General features: G+C 41.0%; 1 protein-coding gene across 1 annotated transcript; it reads left to right on the forward strand.

Annotated features, from left to right (window-relative positions):
- Window positions 1-440: 440 nt before the first annotated feature.
- Window positions 441-22,971, forward strand: ube4a (ubiquitination factor E4A (UFD2 homolog, yeast)). The gene is made up of 20 exons (XM_072692109.1): window positions 441-531; window positions 1,499-1,668; window positions 2,560-2,736; window positions 6,968-7,080; window positions 7,178-7,330; window positions 9,235-9,394; window positions 9,514-9,716; window positions 10,577-10,768; window positions 11,920-12,253; window positions 12,337-12,463; window positions 13,214-13,521; window positions 13,770-13,902; window positions 15,280-15,470; window positions 15,588-15,688; window positions 16,567-16,680; window positions 19,118-19,292; window positions 19,374-19,554; window positions 19,635-19,782; window positions 20,810-20,967; window positions 21,065-22,971. The coding sequence occupies exons 2-20, from the start codon at window positions 1,542-1,544 to the stop codon at window positions 21,198-21,200; spliced, it is 3,231 nt and encodes a 1,076-aa protein (XP_072548210.1). The 5' UTR covers window positions 441-531; window positions 1,499-1,541; the 3' UTR covers window positions 21,201-22,971.
- Window positions 22,972-22,992: the final 21 nt, after the last annotated feature.

The following is a 22,992-nucleotide window of genomic DNA, read 5'->3' on the forward strand; positions in this document are numbered from 1 at the left end:
ACATTATTCCTAATAAAAGAACGTAGATATCATATTTTTATATAGTGATCTATACCGATCTCGTTTATATATTTTCGTTTATATATAACCCTCTACTGCTGTCTTAATGGATAATTCTGTTTCTTCAGTCCAGCCGAGAAATGCCCAGAGCAAGAGTGATCAGGATACCTCTGGACTAAATCGTTAAAGAGACCATATCTTTTTTTTTACTTTTGTTTGTTTTATAAAACAGGTTTGATGTGATGTAAACATTATTAAAGTTATGAATGTAAACATGTTAAAAATAATATATTTATTCTATATATATAATAGGATAGGATATGTGCTCTTAAATTGTAAGTTCGACTCATTGAATCTTGAATCTGATCAATCGTAAAGGAATCGATTCGCTGTTTGCGTGCCTGAGCTGCGTCCACTAGTGATGACGCCTCGCGCATATGTGTTTATGCAGGAAATGCAGTAGAGCAGTGTAGATGAACCATATCATCTCTAATATAGCCCACAACCAATCACACTACAAGCGGAAAACGGGTATGGCATTGGCTCTGCTTCGTACTTTGACATTATTTATGTGGCTGTAGATGTGTTCGGGCGTTTGTTGACTGTTCGTATGCGCTTTAAGTGCCATGTCTGCCCTGTCTGTAGCTACTTAGCTAGCGGCGCTGCTGCTGCTGCTCTGTGCAGGTTGCTACGCTAGTTAGCCCGAATGCTAGCTAGTTAGCAAGCCGGCCAGCCAACAGCAGAGAGCTGCTCGGGTAGCATGGAGAGCTAGTTAGCTAGCTAGTTAGCTAGCTAGCTTAATATCAAGTGTCTAAAACATAAACATGGCAGTTACAGACTATCCGACCACTTTCTGTCATGACAGTGAGCTGTAATTGTACATTGACAAGAGTTCGTTATTCCTGTTTTCCAACTTACGGTGATATGAAGTCATAGGTGTGAACGCAGCGCATTATTTTGAAGTCACTTCAGTATTAACCGACTAGAGGTAGTTGTCAGCTGTAATAACCTGACTGAATAAACCCAGTAGGGACTGGTGGAGAGGGGTAAAAACACCAATTGGCCAAGCTGGAGGCCAGTTCTCTCTGTGACGCTGTAGATGGCTCTTATCTCACACAGGGAACATCTGGTACCCAGTGCAAATGTGCAGTGATCCACTGTTTAAGCAGGAAAGCCTGAAGCTCTTTCTTTGAAGTGACTAGATTTTGGATTATTCTGATGTTTATTTTTTCAGTCTGGTCCACTGAGGACATCTCTGTGGTTATATGTGCTAGGAAACCTCATTCTGACCTTTTTCTGACCTTACCTTAGCACTCTTCTTATACACTTCTTATAACAGGTATGAGTTATCCATGCTGTGAGTTGTTTGATATTGGCCAAGCTGTTGACAGCAGGAGTTCTTAGTTCAGCTCTCGTCGACAGGTCATGAGATTTGCAAAAGCTATGATTGAAGCTATGACCCAGATTGTTCAGACTGTTCTTCTTCTCCTCCTCACAGGCTGGTGTTGAGCACCTGTTGATGGAGTACATGCTCCAGTGAAATGACAGACCAGGGCAATAATAATCAGAACATCTCTGGAAACCCGTTTGCTGCCCTGTTCAGTTCTCTTGCTGATGCAAAGCAGTTTGCATCAGGCCAGAAGTTACAGCAGCAAGCCGACCCACCTTGTAAGTTCTCTGCGTTCTGCTCTCTGAGCAATATAGGTTCTATATGCAGCCATGTGAAAGAGTTAGGACATAAGTATGAAGACGTTTGATTTGTACGTTAGATGAGAGATGGAGGTGATATAGGTCATATACGTATACAACTGTCATACAAGAGAGCTCTTTGGATCTCGCCAGGGAGATATCTCTCACTTCAACAGTCAAGAGCAAACCAAACTGAATGTCTGAGGTTTAAATGAGAGGCTCATCCACAGTCCTTACTTCCCGTCTAATTTTAGTCATTTTAAGTGTTAATAAATGTGGAGGTGTCCTAAATTGTTACTCACAATAATTTTATTCACAACTATTAATTGCATTTTACACATACATTTCTTATGTTTTACCTCCATCTACCTCCATCACAAGATCAAAAATGTTAAAAAAAGAAAGACATAAGGTTTTCATAGGGTATCCTAATTCTTTCACATGACTGATAACGTTAGTGAAACCCCTTTAGTGCCTTTTTTACAAATAGGTTTTACACCATCGAGGAGAACTGTTTGGCCATGTATGCATGCATGTTCAATGTTCTACATAGAACCATTGGGTTCACTGAGGAACACTTAAAGCAGGGGTGGGTAATTCCAGTGCAGAAGGATGGATTCCTGCACAGTTTTGTGCTTTTCCTCCTCAAGCACATCTGATTCAACTCATCTGTTAATCTGCCAGGTTGTAGTTCTGTTAGAGCAGGGAAATCTGCAAGCTGTGCTGGACTCTGGCCCCCGTTACCCACCCATGCCTGAAAGAAAATATTAAGAGTGCAGTATATCAATCAAAAGCATATCTGTCAGTCTGTATGTATGCTGTGTTATGTGCATAATTATCATGTTTTTTTCTTTATGTGATGTTTTGCAGCGGAAGAGTCTGGGGAGAGCCAGTCCGAGTCTGACAATTCGGTGTCTGACAGCATAGAGGACAATGATGACTCGGTGGCAGAGATCAGCCGCTCGTTTCGCTCGCGACAGGAGCTCTGTGAGCAGCTCAATGTCAATCACATGATTCAGAGGATCTTTCTCATCACTTTGGACAACAGTGAGTGTTGATCATCAGTAATAACATGCTCAGCCCATGTTACAGTTAATGCTAACTGAACTGCACAGCACACCATGACCAGTCAATAAATATAATATATAATATTATATATATATATATATATATATATATATATATATATATATATATATATATATATATATATATATATATATAAAATATAAATAAAATATATCCCAGTGGGCCATACTTTGGCTATATCGCATAAAATGTGCAGCACAGTCCTATCCATAAACAGCACAAAATGCCCTTCTTATATATAATATGGTAAAGGACAGTATGTCTAGACCACTGAACACCTACATATTAAATTACCTAATGGGTATAATTAGTGCTGTTGAACTGGATGCAGTGCAGTGCAGCACAGGTTGTGAAACCACTTTTTTTTTTGGTTTAATCCAGCTTATTCCAAGAAATATAAAACACAAAGCATGTGTGTGTTAGCTTGACTATTTCCTAAACGATCCGCAATAGACTCAGTATTTACAGCATCCTGTACCTTGTTTATCAAATCAGCCATTTATTAAAGTAAATCATATGAGCTGCTGGTGCAACTGAACAAATCCATACAGTATCTAAAGTTCACAGACAAAGTCAGCAACAAAACCTGTGTTCTCTTGACCGTGTTCTTTTACCTAACACATCATAAACCAAAATCGACACCTCCAAATGTCACAGCCGAATGCATGGCTAAAGATGAGACCAAGATGTTCAGAATCAGAATCTCTATTTCACCAAGTTATGTTACACATACAAGGAATTTGTCTTGGTGAGAGCAACATGTATGACAAGTAACAAAAACTCAGAACACAGATTATTTACAGTGTTAAACTAAAGGAAAATTACACTAAACAATAAATAGGATAGGGGATACATTTTTAAAGTAAAAAAGTACTAAAGGTAACAAAGAGCTGAAGAAGCTGAGAGATGTGAAACAGATTTAGTTGAAAAATATTATATATAGAAAGTTACAGATGACCTGAATATTTACAGAAAGAGAACATCTGTACAGGTGTGCAAATAGTCATAGTGCAAATAGCTGTTCAGTCCGGTTTGGTACAGTTCAGTTGTATGTTTTGAGGTTTACAGTGGGAGGTGTCCACTGTGGTTGAGGAGCGCTACAGCTCTGGGGAAAAATCTGTTAGCATGACATGTTGTGCTAGGAGAAATGACGTGTTAAAAGGAGAAAGGGTGATTGCATTTACTAAGCATGCAATGGCAACTGTTAAGCATGGTGGTGTTAGCAACATGTTCTAGGGCTGTTTTAAACTTGGTTCATTGTTTTGAACTTGGCTCATTAACTTGGTTGCACATGGATGGAACATGGATGAAATAGTGTAGGAGAAGGACTACCTGCCATTAGACAAACAAAGAAATAATGTGGTTACGAAATGGAAATGGACAAAGCAGGCCTTCCGCATTCTGCCTGCAACCCTATTAAAGATTTGTGGACTATGTTTAAACGTTAGGTGGGAAACCAATAAGCCAACAGTCCAAATAAATCACTGAAAGACCAATATTGCCATGAAATGTCCATGATGAGTCTATGTACACATCCCGCCATGGCTGTAGTGATGCTACAAAAGCACACAAGTTTTGTGACTTTTGCACAGGACTGTGTGGCTGTTTACCTGTGTTAAATAGCATTTGCTGATGGCTTACTGTAAACGTAATGACATCATTTCTCTAAACTCCTTTGATGAGCTCACTCCAGATGATGACGATAATGGGGTGACGTTGCTTTCCAGAAGCAGAGCAAATGACTTCATCCTTTTTCCGTTCAGCATCTTAGTCATCTGCATTACTCTGTTACCAGTCTTTCATTTTCTTTATCTATCCTATCTTCTAATTGATCTTTCTTTTAGGGCTGTTTTCCACCCTTGATAACCAGTCTGGTCTAAGCACTGGGTTTCAGTCCTCACCACTGACTGCACAGCTAAGAAAAGGGATGGCAATATGGCAAAACCTATTTCAAGACAGTTCAATGACACATGATTACTTTCACTATTTATATATTTTTTATTTGATAAGTTGGAAAAGACACAATTATAGCAGTAAATGACACAATACCACATTTTATTTTCTCGGCTGAAATCAGGCCAATATTTTTTCTTTAAAAGCTGCTAAGATTTAAAATAAGCTATTTCATTAATTGTAGCGTTTCCCTTACGACAAGCATCTAAAAGTAGGCCATGTTGCTCAAACTACTCAAACACTCCTTATGGGAAGACATTGTTAGTGTTTTTTGCTGATACGCTATATGGGCAAAAGTATTGGGACACCCGCTCATTTGTGGTGTCTTCCAAAATAAATTAAAAAAATAAGTATCTACTGTTCTATTACATTTTGGAGCATAGCTGTGAGGATTTGATTGCATTCAGCGACAAGAGTGTTAGTGAGGTTGGAATGTTGGATGGTCACCACCCCTCTTCAAATCATCCCAAAAGTCAAGTCAAGTCAAGTCAAATTTATTTGTATAGCGCTTTTTACAACTGTTGTCGTTACAAAGCAGCTTTACATAATTAGTACTTAATAAAGAACAGAGACAGAGAAGAAAGAAGGAATAACATGAAGCGTCAAAGACCCCCGTGAGCAAGCCAACGGCGACAGTGGCAAGGAAAAACTCCCTCAGAGCTGGAGGAAGAAACCTTGGGAGGAACCAAGGCTCACAAGGGGGACCCATCCTCCTCTGGCCAGACTGTTTTAAACATTAATGATAAAAATTACCAAAGCAGATACAACAGAAAGTTAATAGTGGCAATATTAATAGTGTCAGACAGGCACGAGTCCATCTAGGTTTCAGCACGGCCACCAAACAGGCAGCAGAAGCTGGCGGGTGAGCCATGGGTGGTGGCGGGTTGGGGGGGGACCCGCTGGCCGGACTGGTAGGTGGCAGCTGGTTAGATGCAGGTAGAGGGGATCTCAGCGGGCAATCTTCCTGCAGATCGGGCTGGGTGGCCATTTACTCGGGGAAGGTAAAGAGAGAGAAGTTAGTTCTAAGAGGAATTTTATGGAGTGCAGAGAATGTTGAGAATCAGCATCTGGGTATGTCTGACGACTCCGGCAGGTCTGATTATCACAGCATAATTAAAAGGAGAGAGCCTTAAAAGGTAAACACTGACACGGGCGTACCCTGAGAACACCAGCATCTATCTGCTCCACCGTCAACAAACCTGAGTGATCGCGTGTAAGCAGCGAGACGACAGCTCCAGCATCTCAGTGTACTACAATTCCCTGGGTCCGCGAACCCCTGGACCTGCAGCCCTTATCTAAGAAACATTAATTACCAAAAGCTAAACTAAACATATAAGTTTTCAGCTTAGATTTAAAGATTAAGACTGTGTCTGAGTCCCGAACATTATCTGGAAGGTTATTCCAGAGCTGGGGGGCTTTATAAGAAAAGGCTCTTCCCCCTGCTGAGGTTTTCTGAATTTTGGGAACGCGTAAGAGGCCAGCACCCTGAGATCTAAGTAGTCTTGATGGTTCGTAATATACAATAAGATCCTGCAGGTACTCAGGAGCGAGGCCATGTAGGGCTTTATATGTTAATAAAAGAATTTTGTATTCAATACGGAATTTAACTGGGAGCCAATGAAGTGCTGATAGAACTGGACTGATATGGTCAAATTTTCTAGTTTTAGTAAGGACCCTGGCTGCAGCATTTTGCACCAGCTGAAGTTTATTGAGGTTCCTGCTGGAACAACCTGACAGTAGTGCTGACAGAAAGTATTGGAAGGAGCACCATTATTTCAGAGAACGCAGTTCTACTGCTCCACAGCTTAAAGCATCCAAAACTATGCAAACTGTTTCACAGTCTACACAGTGTCATATCCACATATTAAGCCTGGACCATTATGCATAGACCATGAACCATTGGGATTAGGTCTTTGGGTTTTGATTTTGTGACGTTAACAATGGAATAATGAGACTTGGTCTACTGTAGTAGAATATTTCGGCGAAGCGAGGCCTAGAACTCCTTTTGAAGAAACAGTACATCATACCATGCTCTGTCAGTGTACGAGTACTTATCACAAGGCAGTTAATCATGACCATGATATTACTCTAGCTTCAAAGCAATTTATGTTAATGGCTCTGACTTTAGTTGAAGACTGTTTACATTAAGATATTATAACACACACCTGCAATGAATAGCAATATAATAAATATGCGTCATATTAAAAAATACAGCTGTCCATGATTTGGCCTACAGGTGACCCCAGTCTTCGAAGCGGCAATGGCATACCCCCACGCTGTGTCTACCTTGAAGAGATGGCAGCTGACCTTGATGGCCAAGACTGGCTCGACATGGACACAATAGAACAGGTGATGAGCAGGACATGGTTTTTCCGTTTTCTCTAAAATGAACACGTCCAAAGATGTGCATTTTTAAATAGGCTAAGGAAAAATCTTCTTTTCTCAGGCTATATTTAGCAGGCTGCTTTTACTAGAACCTGGGAACCACCTTATCTACATGACATCCTGCAGTGTAGTGAACCTCTCAGCTGACCGTGATGCTGGGGAGAAACGGGCCATACCATACCTGTATGCCTGCTATCAAAGGGCAAAGGAGGAGGTAGGTGACACTGTTCTTCTGCTTATAGACTTCATTACCTTGTTTGTTTGAAGCCTTATCTCCTTTAACTTTGAGACCTGAGAATAAAGGTTTTTACATTCACATGAAGGTCCACTATTTTAGGTCATCTTCTATGGCAGCATGGGATGCTCAGTTTCCCCTTATTACCACTAATGGGGTCAGCTATTGTGGACCCTAGCTATAGGTAGAGATGAGTGAACATTTTCATCTGTAACTCTGTAAAGAGTGGATGTGTTGACAACAAATCTACTGTATGATGCTTACAACAGATCTATCGCTATCGAGCTATCGTTATCGTTATAGTTATCGCTATCGTTATCAAGCGGATCTAATGTTTTTGGGGTCTGTGCAAGAAAGCTTGGGAGGACACCAAAAAGGATTATTTGAAATGATGGATGGTTTTAGATCATTTGAATGGGAACCTCCACATAATGTAACACAAAAGATCTGTAGTATTTTATCATAGAGCCATATTGTCATTTTATTTGTGAACCTTTATTTTTGGATTGTAGATATGCGATAAGATGTGTAAGCACAGAACTATCACCCTGTTCAGTTCCACCTAATTCCTAGAGCTTCATAATTCTTAGCATCATTTTGAAACACTTTCAGATGACCTTGTCTGAAGATCTTCACAACAGTCAGTGCATTTTCTTTGGAAGTCAAATGTTGTACTGTGGTGGCTGATGCAATGGGCTCCCCCATCCTGACTCTTTTAAGGAGCTCCCATTGACTCAGTGACTTTCTTCCTCTCACCAGAGAATCTGCCATGCTGTTTTCAATGCTGCCAAGAAGGCCATACTACTTGCTTGGTGTGGGGCCCAGTTCTGACGTTATTGAACGCAAGGACTGTTTAACCCAGAGGTGTCAAACTGGGCACAGCTCTGCAGAGATTAGTGGTTTCCCTTTTTTAACACTCTTAATTCAACTCATGAAGGTTTTGGTAATTAGGCAATGAGTTGAATCGAGTGTGTTTAACGAGGAGGAACACTGACGTCTGCAGTGCTGGTGCCCACCCCTGGAATATTATTATTTTTCTTCATCCATGATTACCTGTTAGGCCAGTTATCTCAAACCAGTCCTCGGCACCCCCCCCAACTGCACATGTTTGCTTTGCCCCAGCTCCCTCCACACTTGAATGAAACCATTAAGAACAATATATGTTGCCAGTATAAAAAGAGCAGAGTTCAAGCAATAACTCTACTGGACTGACTGGAGGCCTAAGGTCTGGTCTGAGAACCACTGTCCCAACAGTTCATCCTTAATGAACAGGAATAATCTATAGGTTAGACTAACAATGTTAATGTTACTATATGTCCAAATGTTTGTGGACACCTCTTCTAATTGCACGCATTGCTGACACAGATGTGCACATGCACACACAGCATCGTCTAGTCCCTGTGGAGTAGTATTGCCATTAGAACATGTCTCTTTGGAACATATTGGCACCATGCCTACTGCTGGGCATGGGCTAAAAGGGTATAAAGCAGTGGGACTGTTTTCTCTGGAATGATGGCGTTCCATCCAATACTTTTGAGATGAGTGGGGGATGAGGTGGGGTGGCGATCATCCAATATCCTGACCTCACTAACACTCTTGTTGCTGAATGCAATCTAATCTTCACATCAGTGCTCCCAGATTTTGCACAATTCATGTCATTCCCTGTACAGTAGAGACAGTTACTGTTACAAGCAGGAAAAACTTAAATTAATGAAATGAGCAGGTATGAGCTATACTTTTGTACATTTAGTGTAGGTCATTTTCTGTGTTTGTTGTACTGATATAATCTGTAATTTGTGAGATCTGCTTCTTGACCCAGTTAAATATTTGGTGCATAATCAACTAACAGTCAAGCCAATAATAGTTTTCATAAAATTCCACAGGTCACTAAAGTGCCAGAGAAACTGCTGTCATATGCTGTACGCTGTAAGAACCTGACTGTGTCCAATGCCCGCACAGTGCTCCTAACCCCAGAGATCTACATCAGTCAGAATGTGTATGAACAGCTACTGGACCTGCTGCTGGAGGCGGTCAACGGAGCTCGTATGTCTCGTATCTTATTACTGAGTCACTTTTGAGTCTATATATTAATAAACAATGCAACTCTTTCCATTTTCCTGGAAAACCTTTTTTGTAAATGTTTGTTTTTCTGATGTCTACAGAAATGGAGGAGGTGGTGGAGTTTCTAGAGGAAGTTATTGTTGGTCTTTTGGCTGACCAAGAAGTGCGCTCTTTTGGAGAGGTTATGGTACCAGTGCTTGATATTTTCCAAGGGCGCATTAAAGACTTAGATCTGTGCCAGCTGCTGCTGTATTCCTATCTGGACATTTTGCTCTACTTCAGCCGACAAAAAGACATTGCCAAGGTTAGACGGTTCACTCAGTTAAAGTCAAGATTTGTCTTGAAAAGATTCGATTTGAAAAATCGAATGAAAGTGATTTTTCACTTTTTCCTAATGCAGTTCATCATGTCTGATGTGTGGTTTATAGTTAACAATGAGAGATGCTAGCCTAACATTGCTTAAAAAAACAACTTAGACCGTCACCATCTCATCTCCACAAATACATGCTCAAAATCATCTCACAACTCATGCTAAACAAATCCAAATCTCTGTTCCTATGGCTTCCTAACAACCATTATTACAACTTATACAACCTTTCATTAGCGTAAGCCAATATGTGGCATCTTTTCACATAAGATGTCCAAAGTCCATGTTTTGAAGCATTATACTGATATTATTTGAGATGCGCCGTGTAGCTAAGTGTCTTACAATGAAGCATTAGCTATGCTAACAAACAAACATGACACACATGTGATATTCTGATGTATAGCACAACCCTAGCAATTCAGTGGATAAGTACTACAAACTACAAAGAGGGATGATATGCGGATGATTAAGCAATTCCAATTTAATATTCAAGTTAATTTAAGATCTATCCATCTATCCATGCCATTTTACTAACTATTTTTTTTACTTGTTTGATAGGTTTTTAAGTTAATTAATTAAGAGTTTGGCATGTATTTTCCAGGATTAGATTGGTGACGGTCAGCATCCAGTGTTTGTTAGCAACCTTAGCAGTTAGTAAAACGTGCTAAGCGATTAGTCAGGTTCATTTGATTTTTCCACTGACCTATACCTTTAATGTAATTCATATATTTTTGAAATATAGTGATGATTGCACTTAAGTTAATGAGCTGTAATATATACCAATCATCTTCTCCCAGGTATTGGTGGAGCATATTCAACCCAAAGATCCTAACAATGGACTTCAGTATCAGAAGACCCTTCTAGGCGCTGTATTGAATATTTCTTGTCTGTTGAAAACTCCTGGGGTGGTGGAAAGCCATGGCTTTTTCCTCAATCCCTCACGCTCCAGCCCACAGGAAATGAAGATTCAAGAGTCTAATATCCACCAGGTGAGCTCCCATTGAGGCAGAGACAAGTGCATACAGCAATGCTGCAAACGGCTGCTTTTTCTCTGATCTTGTCAGTTTGTTTAGGTTTAAGTTCAATGTCTACAGGTCAGGGACCCTAATTATTTAATGGAGGTGGTCAGGACAGTGTTCTTATGATCATTGATGTTACAATATTGCACATTGCAGGCATTGTCAATATTTCTACACTGGCCATCTGCTTTATAAAAAGGTCAGTGTAGTTCAGTTGTAGAGAAAATAAAAAAAAACTAAACAAAATCCTAGTATCCTGCACTCTGCAGACATTATTCGTTCAAATTGTGTGCTTCATAAAGAACAAATATATTGTTCAGAGACAGAGGTAAGATTCACATTGTTACCAGCTTAAGGCTAAGCTAGCAGTCAGCATTGCTTGAACACTACAAGGATTCCTAATGAATCCAATACATATTGTGTAATGTGTGTTGGATATATTAATGAACAAATGTATGAAAATGTTAAAATATTGCTCATACACATAACACAATTACAAGCTAGTCTTAGGCCAGTTTTAAAGGCCCCTTTAAAAGTGCATGGTAACAAGATGCTGACTGGATGTTATGTATGACTTCCTCCTGTTATTTATTACCTATAATATATAAGTTCTTGTACTAAGAATAGTATAGTTTTTTACTAATGTATTACAGTCGTAGCCAATAATATTGGCACCCCTTTCAGAAAATACACATTTTCACCTAGATGTTTCTTGCACTTCCAAAAACATTGGTGTTTATTTCTGGTTGCATTGGAACAATATAAAAAACATGGTGGAGGTTCAGAGATGTTTTGGGGTTATTTTGCTGCCTCTGGCTCTGGGTGCCTTGATAATGTTCATGGCATTATGAAATCTAAAGACTACTAAAGAATTCTGGAACCAGAATCAGGAGTAGTTATCAAATGTGCTGCATTTTCTGAAAGATGTGAAGGGTTGCCAATATTTTTGACTGTGACTGAATGCCTGTTTCAGCTTAATAGCAAACCTAATGATTATGATACATATTCGTGTATGATATGTTTTCATCTGTTTCTTCATCTATCAGTATTGCGTTTTTTGTTGCCATCGCTCACCCCCGCCCTTTAATAACTGCCTGTGTTTTGTCCACTGCCTCCATCAGTTCATGGGCCAGTTTCACGATAAGCTGCACCAGATTTTGAAGAACCTGCTGCAGCAGTCCACCGAGACTCGTCACCTGCTGCTCTCCTGGTTGGGCAACTGCCTGCAAGCTAACATGGGACGGGCCAAAATCTGGGCCAACCAGATGCCTGAAATCTTCTTCCAGATGTACGCCTCGGACGCATTCTTTCTAAACCTAGGTGCTGCGCTACTCAAACTCTGCCAGCCCTTCTGTCGGCCTCGCTCCCCAAAACTCCTGACCTTTAACCCCACCTACTGTGCTCTTAGGGACCTTAGTGAGGAGGAGCGACGCAACAGGAACGTGCATGCCAGAGGTAAGCTGCCTGTCTTGCTAGCCCAGCACCAACTCATTCATGTTGTTAAAGGTCAGAACTAACCACACTGCACTCCTTTCCAGGGTTAGACAAGGAGACATGTCTGATTCCTGTTCCTCCTCAGCAAACAGTTGAATTTGCCCAGTCATACAGTCTTCTCACTGAGAACCTGATCCTCACTCAGCTCACCCTGCATCTGGGCTTCCACAGGTCATTTTAAGTTCTGCACTGTCACCTAAAACACAATTTAGTTTGGAGCATTTCCATTGGTTTATCATGAATTTTGACACAATGTAAAAAATCAACTGACTTTCAAATCAGAAAATCAGAATGCCAGATAGGAAAACCACACATAAATGGAGAAACAAGAGCAACAAATTCCTTTCTCTTCTATAAGGATATTTTGATATTAACATTTATTAGCAGTAGTTCAGCATAGCATCCAGTACAGTTATGTATATATACACACACACACAAACATATATATATGTGTGTGTGTGTATATGTGTGTGTGCCGCTTTGAAAGAATTAAGAGACCACTTAATTTTCTTTCTTATTAAATTTGCATCTCTGTGTGTTTAGCTGCCATTTTATTCCAGGCATTTCATCAAACAAAGCTAAGTTACCTGAATTTGCATACTATGAATGGCATAAAGTCACCCAACAGCAATGAGAAAGACTAGTGAAGAGCCTGCCAGCTGTGATTGGCAGTCAAAGTTATTTCACCATCGTGATTTCTGAATGCTCTCAAAGTTCAAAAATTAGTACAGTGTTGTTTAAATTGGAGTAGTAACTTCTTTGCACTTCTTTGAAATACAATGTAGATGTTAATTTCCCTTAAACACACTGCCTATAAATACTAAAAAAAATAGAGAAGCTGATAATGTAGGGTGGTCTCTTCATTGTTTTCCGGAGCTGTATATGCTTGAATGGCTTTTGTTCTGTTTGCTCTCTCTCTAGACTACATGATCAGATGGTGAAAATGAACCAGTCTCTGCACCGGCTGCAGGGAACATGGCGAGAGGCCCAGCTGAGTGGAGGTCCAGTTGCAGAGCAGCTGCGGGAGCAGTTTGAGCGCCTCATGACTGTTTACCTGTCCACCAAAGCTGCTGCCACCCAGCCTGCAATGCTCCAGAACTGCCTCAATCTGCAGGCTTCCTGCGCAGCCCTGCTGGTCCAACTCAGTCTGGGCAACCAGGGACCTGAGCACATTCCCCTCTCCTTTCCTCTGCCTCCACTACAGAACAGCCTGCTGTGCTTTGTGCCAGGTAGTGCAGTTCCTCATTAGCGAGTTATGCCTTCAGTTGCCAGTTAGTTTCTCTGAGTCGTTCTGTGAAAGTATGTTGATCCATTAACCTAAGAGCCAAATGTGAGCCCACACTTTAATTCACTCTCATAACTGAGTAACTTGCATAGTAGTTTCATAGTAGCTAACGATTGCTGAGACATACAATAAGTGTTGAGATTTATAATGAGCTGTGAGTTGAAGAGATAAAATAAACATCTGCATTTGCAGAGTTCTTCGCTGAGAACATGGGCGACTTCTTCATATTCCTTCGACGGTTTGCTGACGAGGTGCTGGAGACGTCGACTGAGAGCCTGGAGCAAGTTTTCAACTTCATCACTGTGTACATGGGAAATGTAGAGAGGTGAGGGTGACCATTCCCATTGCATATCCACACCGGGTGTTTGCAAAGAAAAATTGGACGTGCCTAATTTAGATCAATTAGAATAATCTTGAACACTGAGTGGCTCAGCTTCTAACGTGCTACCACCGTGCTGCTTTGCCATCAGTAGTCGAAGTCTGAGAGAGCACAATTGGCCGTGCTCTTTTCTGGTGGGTAGATGATGCTCTCTCTCTTCATCACTTTTAAAGCGATGTTGGCCGACACAGACCTCTGTTAGCTGGTACGGTGGAGCTGGGACATGGCACTTTACATGTATAGAAGGAGACATGTATTAGTCCTTACCCTCCTAGTGTTGGGAGTATACCAGTATAGACATGCTTTGGCAATACTTTTATTGATACATTTAATAGATAATGGGCATGGTATCATGATATAATGGCCATAAAGTATAAATAGTAGTGTTTGTTACCTGCAGTGCATTTAATCAAATCAAAACAAGCTATTTCAAGACCCTCTAGTAGCAGAAGCATAGTGTCACGCCCACGCCGTCGCGCCCGCCCCAGGGGCGGTCTTGGGCCGCGGCTCACAGGCGATCAAGAACTCCCCCTTCAAAGTCATGTCATGTTTAGTTATGCTCTGGACTTTTATGTTGAAAAGGACTCTTGTGTTGACACCCATCGTCGCCATCTTGGTTTTAGGTGGTGTTTGTCATGTGTCTGTTCATCGTTTGGTGAATGGGTTACACCTGTGGGCTGGTGTATTTAAGTAGGGCTAGTGTCAGCTGCCGGTTGCCGAGAATTACTCTTAGTGCAACCAATGCACTCAGGATACTCAGCTAACCTTGGGTACTCAGTGTTCACCGGTCTAGTCTGTGAGTCCGTCTGTATCTAGCACAGCCCTAGTGCCTTGCCAGCCCCAGGTGTGTTCTTTTGTTTTGCCCAGTATTGTTTGTCACGGTTTTGTTAAGTTCTTCCTTATCCCTTGTAATCATTGCTGCATTTCTGTTTTGTTTACGGTTTATTGTTCTCAATAAACTCTCTCGCCTTGGTCCATCCCCTGCGAGTGTTCTCCCGTCATTGTCAGACCGAGTGGATCATGACACATAGGAACATAGACTTTACAAAAACGCTGACCTCAAGGCTAACTTAGTATCATCTGATACAGTGATGAATCACAAAAATACAAACAGAAAATCATTTCATTGGACATTCTAATATACAATATTCAGCTACATCTAAAAAAAAAAAAAAAAAAATATATATATATATATATATATATATATATATATATATATATATATATAAAATTATGAAAATGGTGAGTTAATGCTATTGTATATCGTCCTGTGTCCTTGTTATAATGATTGCTGACAATCCTGATATAACTATTTACTGACAGAATGAAAAATCCTCATTTGCGGGCAAAGCTGGCGGAGGTTCTCGAGGCTGTGATGCCGCATATGGAGTCTGTGTCGCCTGGCGCTCCGCAGCCCATTATGTTCCAGCGACAGAGGGTGTTCTGCTCCTACTGTCACGCGCCTCATCTAGCTGAAGCACTCATCACTGTGTTTGTAGACATTGAGTTCACTGGTGGGTTTCGCATTGCATTCCACAGTTTTTTTGCAATTCATAATTTGTTATGGAAATTGAATTTAGTCAAATTTCATTAGAACGGCTTATAAGCCTGCCCTTTGTCTCTTCCCCCAGGTGATCCTCACCAGTTTGAACAAAAGTTTAATTACAGGAGGCCTATGTACCCCATTCTGAAGTACATGTGGGGAGAGGAGAGCTATAGAGAGAGCATTAAGGTGGGTATCTCAGAAAAATGTCTTTCATTTTCATGCTGTGAGGACATAAAATTACTGTGAGCTGTGAAATGACACTTAATAAAGACACAATTTAAAATAAATGCCCCCACCCCCTCCAACCTGTAGCTGGGAATAAACAGTAAACAATTTGAGGAAGAGGAACACAGACTAAACAAATGCAGCTAATTGATGAATGTTAGGCTCAAAACCTAAAAAAAAATATTGTTGACCAAACTGAAATGCAGAACTAAAAATGTGAGTTAGGGGAACTTTTGACTAAATTAAGTTTAGCACTCTGTAATCAGTAACTAGTTTTCATTTTAAGTTGGTGTGGCTTTAGATGTATAAAATAGTCGAAATGTGATGTTTTTAGTGACATTATTGAGGTGTTGGGTAGAAGAATACAGTCAGAAGGACACAAATCTGGTTCCTGACTTCTCTGTGAACTCCAGTCATTGTATGAATTTGTGCAGCTCTCTTTAGTTACTTTAATAAAGGCTTGATTATTTTAACTAGGTGTTATACCTATGGGAATGGAAACCACTAACAACACTGGATTTTCTCCAGGGCAGATGTGGAAGTGGCTAATCTAACACACACAACTTCACAGGGCATTGCTTGTTTGTCAATTTGCATTTCTTCTAATATTTTTTTTGAACATGTAAATTCTTACTGCCTAGCTTTACATATCATTTCATTAGATGGCCAAGATTATGCAAAATACTGTATGTACAAAAAGATTAGTTACATGTGTTTTTATTTTGTGGTTTTGTTTGTGTTTCAGGTATTAATGATGATATGAACTTATTTCCTTATCACTCTCTTATTGCTGAAAGACTGAAAGAATGAAAAAAAACATTTCGTGTTTGTTGTTTCAGCGTCTGGCAGATTATGCATCTGAAAATCTAGAAGCCATGAATCCTCCACTCTTCTTAAGGTTTCTGAACCTGCTTATGAATGATGCCATCTTCTTACTAGATGAGGCCATACAGGTATTGGGTTATAGCACAGGATTGTGTTAATTTGTTCATTTTTCGTCTTGTCAATATCATACTACATCCATATTATATTAAATCTGAACTGTATGTGGTTTGCATGTACTGTGAGGGATGCACAACATGTCAATGTTTGTGGACACCACTTTTAAGTTGCACCCATAGCACACACACGCAGCTTGTTTACTCACTGTAAATGCCCATATAATATGACACTCTGGAGCAGGTGAACATGACCCTATTGGCACCGTGTCTGATTCCAGGTGTGGACTAGAGGGGAATACAGCCGCAGCATTAAGCAGTGGAAGTGTGTCCTCTGGAATGATGGTGCTCCATCCAATACTTTTGGGATGAGGTGGGGTGGTGATGATCCAACATCCTGACCTCCCTACTGCTCTTGTCCTTAAATGCAATCAAGTCCTCACAGCAATGCTCCAAAATATAGTTGAAAGCCTTCCCTGGACAATAAAGACAGTTCCAACAAAAAGCAGAATGAACTCTTTCTATTACACTACAGTGCATCCGGAAAGTATTCACAGCGCTTCACTTTTTCCACATTTTGTTAGGTTACAGCCTTATTCCAAATTGTATTAAATTAATCTCTTTCCTCAAAATTCTACACAAAATACCCCATTATGACCATGTGAAAAAAGTTTTCTTGAGAGTTCTGAAAATTTATTAAAATTAAAAAACAAAGAAATCATATTTACATAAGTATTCACAGCCTTTGCTTAATACTTTGTAGAACCACCCTTGGCAGCAACTACAGCCTCAAGTCTTTTTGAATATGATGCCACAAGCTTGGCACACCTCTCTTTAGGCAGTTTTGCCCATTCTTCTTTGCAGTACCTCTGAAGCTCCATCAGGTTGGATGGGAGACGTCTGTGCACAGCCATTTTCAGATCTCTCCAGAGATGTTCAATCGGATTCAAGTCTGGGCTCTGGCTGGGCCACTCCAGGACATTCACAGAGTGGTCCTGAAGCCACTCCTTTGAGATCTTGGCTGTGTGCTTCGGATCGTTGTCCTGCTGAAAAATGAACCGTCGCCCCAGTCTGAGGTCAAGAGCGCTATGGAGTAGGTTTTCATCCAGGATGTCTCTGTACATTGCTGCATTCATCTTTCCCTCTATCCTGACTAGTCTGGCAGTTCCTGCTGCTGAAAAACATCCCCATAGCATGATGCTGCCACCACCATGCTTGACTGTAGGGATGGTATTGGCCTCGTGATGAGCAGTGCCTGGTTTCCTCCAAACATGACGCCTGGCATTCACACCAAAGAGTTCAATCTTTGTCTCATCAGACCAGAGAATTTTGTTTCTCATGGTCTGAGAGTCCTTCAGGTGCCTTTTGGCAAATTCCAGACGGGCTGCCTTGTGCCTTTTACTAAGGAGTGGCTTTCGCCTGGCCACTCTGCCATACAGGCCTGATTGGTGGATTGCTGCAGAGATGGTTGTCCTTCTGCAAGGTTCTCCTCTCTCCACGGAGGAACGCTGGAGCTCTGACAGAGTGACCATCGGGTTCTTGGTCACCTCCCTGACCAAGGCCCTTCTCCCCCGATCGCTCAATTTAGATGGCCGGCCAGCTCTAGGAAGAGTCCTGGTGGTTCCAAACTTCTTCCATTTACGGATGATGGAGGCCACTGTGCTCATTGGGACCTTCAAAGCAGCAGATATTTTTCTGTATCCTTCCCCAGATTTGTGCCTCGAGACTATTTTGTCTCGGAGGTCTACAGACAATTCCTTTGACTTCATGCTTGGTGTTTGCGCTCTGACATGCAGTCAACTGTGGGACCTTATATAGACAGGTGTGTGCCTTTCCAAATCATGTCCAATCAACTGGATTTACCACAGGGGGACTCCATTTAAGCTGTAGAAACATCTCAAGGATGATCAGTGGAAACAGGATGCACCTGAGCTCAATTTTGAGCTTCATGGCGAAGGCTGTGAATACTTACGTAATTGTGATTTCTTAGTTTTTTATTTTTAATAAATTTTCAGAACTCTTAAGAAAACTTTTTTCACATGGTCATAATGGGGTATTTTGTGTAGAATTTTGAGGAAAGAGATTAATTTAATACAATTTGGAATAAGGCTGTAACCTAACAAAATGTGGAAAAAGTGGAGCGCTGTGAATACTTTCCGGATGCACTGTACATTTGTCTATCTTGAATATTCTGCAGCTACATTATATAAAATCATTATAATTAAGTTGTAATGATTTGTTGCAAGATTCACACAAAACACAGGAAACTGTGCCTGAATTGGACAGAACGCTCATTTGTATATGCAGCCCTGTGCAATATCAGTATTAATCACAATGAGGATCAACAGTCAGTGTACCATGCAACCACAACACATGCACATGCAAAGGCTGGTCGGTGCTAAGTTGAGACTGATTTGTCTAATCCTGTCTGCCCTGGTACTGTTTTCTCTAGTACCTGAGTAAGATCAAGCTCCTGCAGCTAGAGAGAGACCGGGGTGAGTGGGAGGGCCTGGCCCCAGATGCCCGCAGAGAGAAGGAGTCCAGTCTGCAGATGTTTGGTCAGCTGGCTCGCTTTCACAACATCATGTCAAATGAGACCATTGGCACCTTGGCTTTTCTTACATCTGGTAAGATACGCGGGGTATTTAGTGCGTAATATACTGTGGTGATATTGTATACCTTACTTTTTCTCATCTTGTCTTGCGCAGGTATCAAAGGCATATTTGTTCACCCTTTCCTTGCCGAGAGAATCATCTCCATGCTCAATTACTTTTTGCAACACCTGGTGGGGCCCAAGATGGGTGCCCTGAAGGTGAAAGACTTTAGTGAGTTTGACTTCAAGCCTCAGCAGTTGGTGTCGGACATCTGTACCATTTACCTGAACCTGGGGTAAGCTCTGTGTATGTTAAACATTTGACGTGATTTCATAAAATACAGCAAGTCTTTCATTACATTTTTTTTCGGCACAGTGATGAAGAGAACTTCTGTGCCACTGTCCCAAAGGATGGCAGGTCGTATTCCCCGACACTTTTCTGCCAGACTGTTCGAGTCCTAAAGAAGATCAACAAACCTGGCGACATGATTGTGGCTTTCAGTCTCCTAGCAGATAAAATAAAGGTTTGTCATTTTGTTGATCAGGCACTAAAGCACTATTTAGTGCCTGATCAAGTTTTAGTTTTATCAGGGGACCTGTAGAGTCATTCCTAAGGGATTTAACTGGCCGATTGGTACAGAATAACATTCTCCTCAATTTTAGATAGCCAATTACCCAACCCACTTGATAGTACCCCTATCACATGTAATGCTCCCACTGGGAGGGTGAGGACTGACGCATGATTCCTATGACCGTCATAGGCTGGATGTTGCATTACACGACCAACTCAATATTCAATAACAAGACATTTCCGTATTTATTATTAAGTTATTAGGTATTACAAAATTAGTGTGTGGTCAGTTTGAACAGAGCTACAATAACTGATGGAGCTCTAGGTTACAGAAGGAAATTCAGCCTGTATTATTATTTATGTCAGTCTTGTAAAAGTGATGTAAATTTCTATTGGATTAAACTCACTAGATCTAATCAGTAACCACATAGGCAAGCACATTCAACTTGGGCAAGGTTCACAAATACTCAGCTATGAATACTCAGCTATGAATACTCAGCTATGAATACTCAGCTATGGATACTCAGCTATGCTCAATCCTTTTATGTGTAGAAAGTTAAGGATTTCTAAGTAAAATGTGCCGTCATCACTGCCGTAGTATTGGCGCTTGCTGGAGTAATCTCTTTATATTCCTGATATTTCTTTACTGAATAGCTTAAAACAGAAGGGTTTTTGGTCTGCCCTGTAACAGTCAGAAACACTGATTGGTCTAAAAGCTGTTCAGAAATCCTGAACTCAACCTGCACCTCAAGACATGCAGCTCTTTGCCACATTGATATAGTCCAGCAAAAAGTGATCCGTCCTCGTGTGACAGAACTTAGATTGAACTTGGTTTGAAGCTGTCTAAGCAGGAAATCCTGCTTTGTGAAAAAAGGCCCCAGGTAAAACTCGTTCAGCTTGAATGGAGCTTTAGAGTACTTTTGGGTTTCTCTCTCATCTGTTGTCCTTGAGGGCTTTATTAAATTCTCCATGTCACACAGTCTCTAGCAGACCGACATCAGCAAGAGGAAGAGACGTACTCGGATGCTCCTGATGAATTCCTGGATCCCATCATGTCAACCCTGATGCTTGATCCTGTGCTGCTTCCTTCCTCAAATGTCACAGTCGACCGATCAACAATAGCACGCCACTTGCTTAGGTATTCCGCCGACACTGTTTGCCACAACATGACCGTCTACTTACACCTGCAGTTGGTGTTGTGACCAGATCTCACTGTTGGTTTTGTGTTCCTGCAGTGATCAGACAGACCCTTTCAACCGCAGTCCGCTCACCATGGACCAGATAAGACCTAATGAGGAACTCAAGCAACAGATTTTGCAGTGGCTGGCTGAGCATAAGCAAAGGGCCATGCAGATGGGACCCAGTGGCTAGTCCACATACGTTACCACCACCCCAACCCTCAGGCATGATCCAGCAGAGCTTTACGTACTGTGTCCCACTTCTACGCCACAGAAGGAGAACTTTCAACTCGTAGCAGGACGACCACAGGTCTACTAACATGGTGTAGTGTTTTCAGTTAAAGTTAATAGTTTGGCAAATTAATCAGATGAGGATGATTGAGTGAAGATTGCTTCTTTAGTTTAGAACAGGTGATGCTAGGCTATCGTTGCCAACAAACACTGGACTTAGAAGGTCACCAATCTGAGTAACCAGGACCGCTTTGCAGTCCGGTGGAATTGGAAGCAGAATAGCTCTACAAAGCAGGACATTATGTGGAAGATAATGTAGATCCAGGTTTATCATTAATGTTTAGGTCTACCTGTGCTGTTTTTGGGCATGTATTAACAGAAATGAGTCTGGTGACAATCCGAGTCCAGTGTTTGTTAACGGCTTTAGCCTAGCGTTTCCAACTAAACAAAGCACACATCTGATATGAAACACATCTTGACTGCTGCATTTAGGGTAAGAGAACAACCCTGTCAATGAGATTTTTGTCAAACTACTACTTTAAGGTCAAGTGGCACCTGTCTGTAGCATTCAAGGTCTTCTTCTCTCTTTAGCTCTCCTAAACATCGCCTGCTCAAAACCCTGGTCATCATCAGTAACATAACAGGCGACCTGGGCGGCCAGCTTTTATACTGCTACACTTTGTATCGATTTTATTTTGCAGTTTGCCTTGTTACAAATTTTTGTTCTCTGCAGAAATTTATTTTGACTTGTGTGTAGAGACAGGATGCAGATCTTTGCGAATAAATGTATAATGTTGTGAAATAGGTTTGTCCTCTACCTCTAATCAAAACAATTTAAATAAATTCGTTTACTTTTATTCTGTGAAAAAACTGTCTTCAGTAACCTGATATTATATAAAGTTAAGGTATTGAGACAGTATTGCCATGCTCAAAATTAAAGTTACCCCACCTTCAGTGTAAGAAGGACAGGACTCATAAATCTGTGCCTATCCACAAGCCTTGATCTATTGATCTACTACAGCGATTAACTGTCTTGACATCTAATGTTCGAGAAATCTAAAAATGTGTCGTGTAGCACACCTATGTCACATTTTATTCTCAAATTAAGATTTTCATAGAAGGAAATAAGAGCTATGCTATATTAAAAGTTACATTCAGGAGCCATTGAGCACATTCTTTACCTTCTCTTTATAAGAAGTGAAGAAGTACAGGTCTCTGTGATTGGGGGGAGGATGAGAGGCGTGTTACATGATAATGACACACTAATGACTTTAAGGTTTTGGAGAACAAGCCCCTTGCCTTTTGCTCACTGTGTCCCTAGACATGTGTCCCACTGAGTTACGTCTTGGAAGGATGAGCACTGGATGAGTCAGAGTGAGCACTCCTGTTACTGTGGCTTATCATATGCTGGCTGACTGGGTGACTTCAGCGTCTCTTTGCCTGTGAGACTGAAACATTGCAGATGTCCTGTCCTTTAAAGTGAGAACATTTAAAAGGTGAACCCTTCATCCTCATCCTTCATCCTAATGCGTGGAGGTATTGTGGATGCAGCCAGCTGGTGTTTGGGGCATGATTGGATCTTTGGAGTTTGGAGTTTTCCCCACACAAGCATATTCTGCTTAAGCTTCAGTTCATTGTGTTTACCTGCCCCCCAAGGAATTTCACAGCTTATTTGATGACATCTTGTCCTTGGTGATAAAACTAAAAAATGAATAAATAATGAAATAATTATACTTGGCCTCTCGTGATCATTT

The sequence above is a fragment of the Salminus brasiliensis genome, chromosome 11 (genome assembly GCF_030463535.1).
Source record: "Salminus brasiliensis chromosome 11, fSalBra1.hap2, whole genome shotgun sequence".
NCBI classification, from domain to species: domain Eukaryota; kingdom Metazoa; phylum Chordata; class Actinopteri; order Characiformes; family Bryconidae; genus Salminus; species Salminus brasiliensis.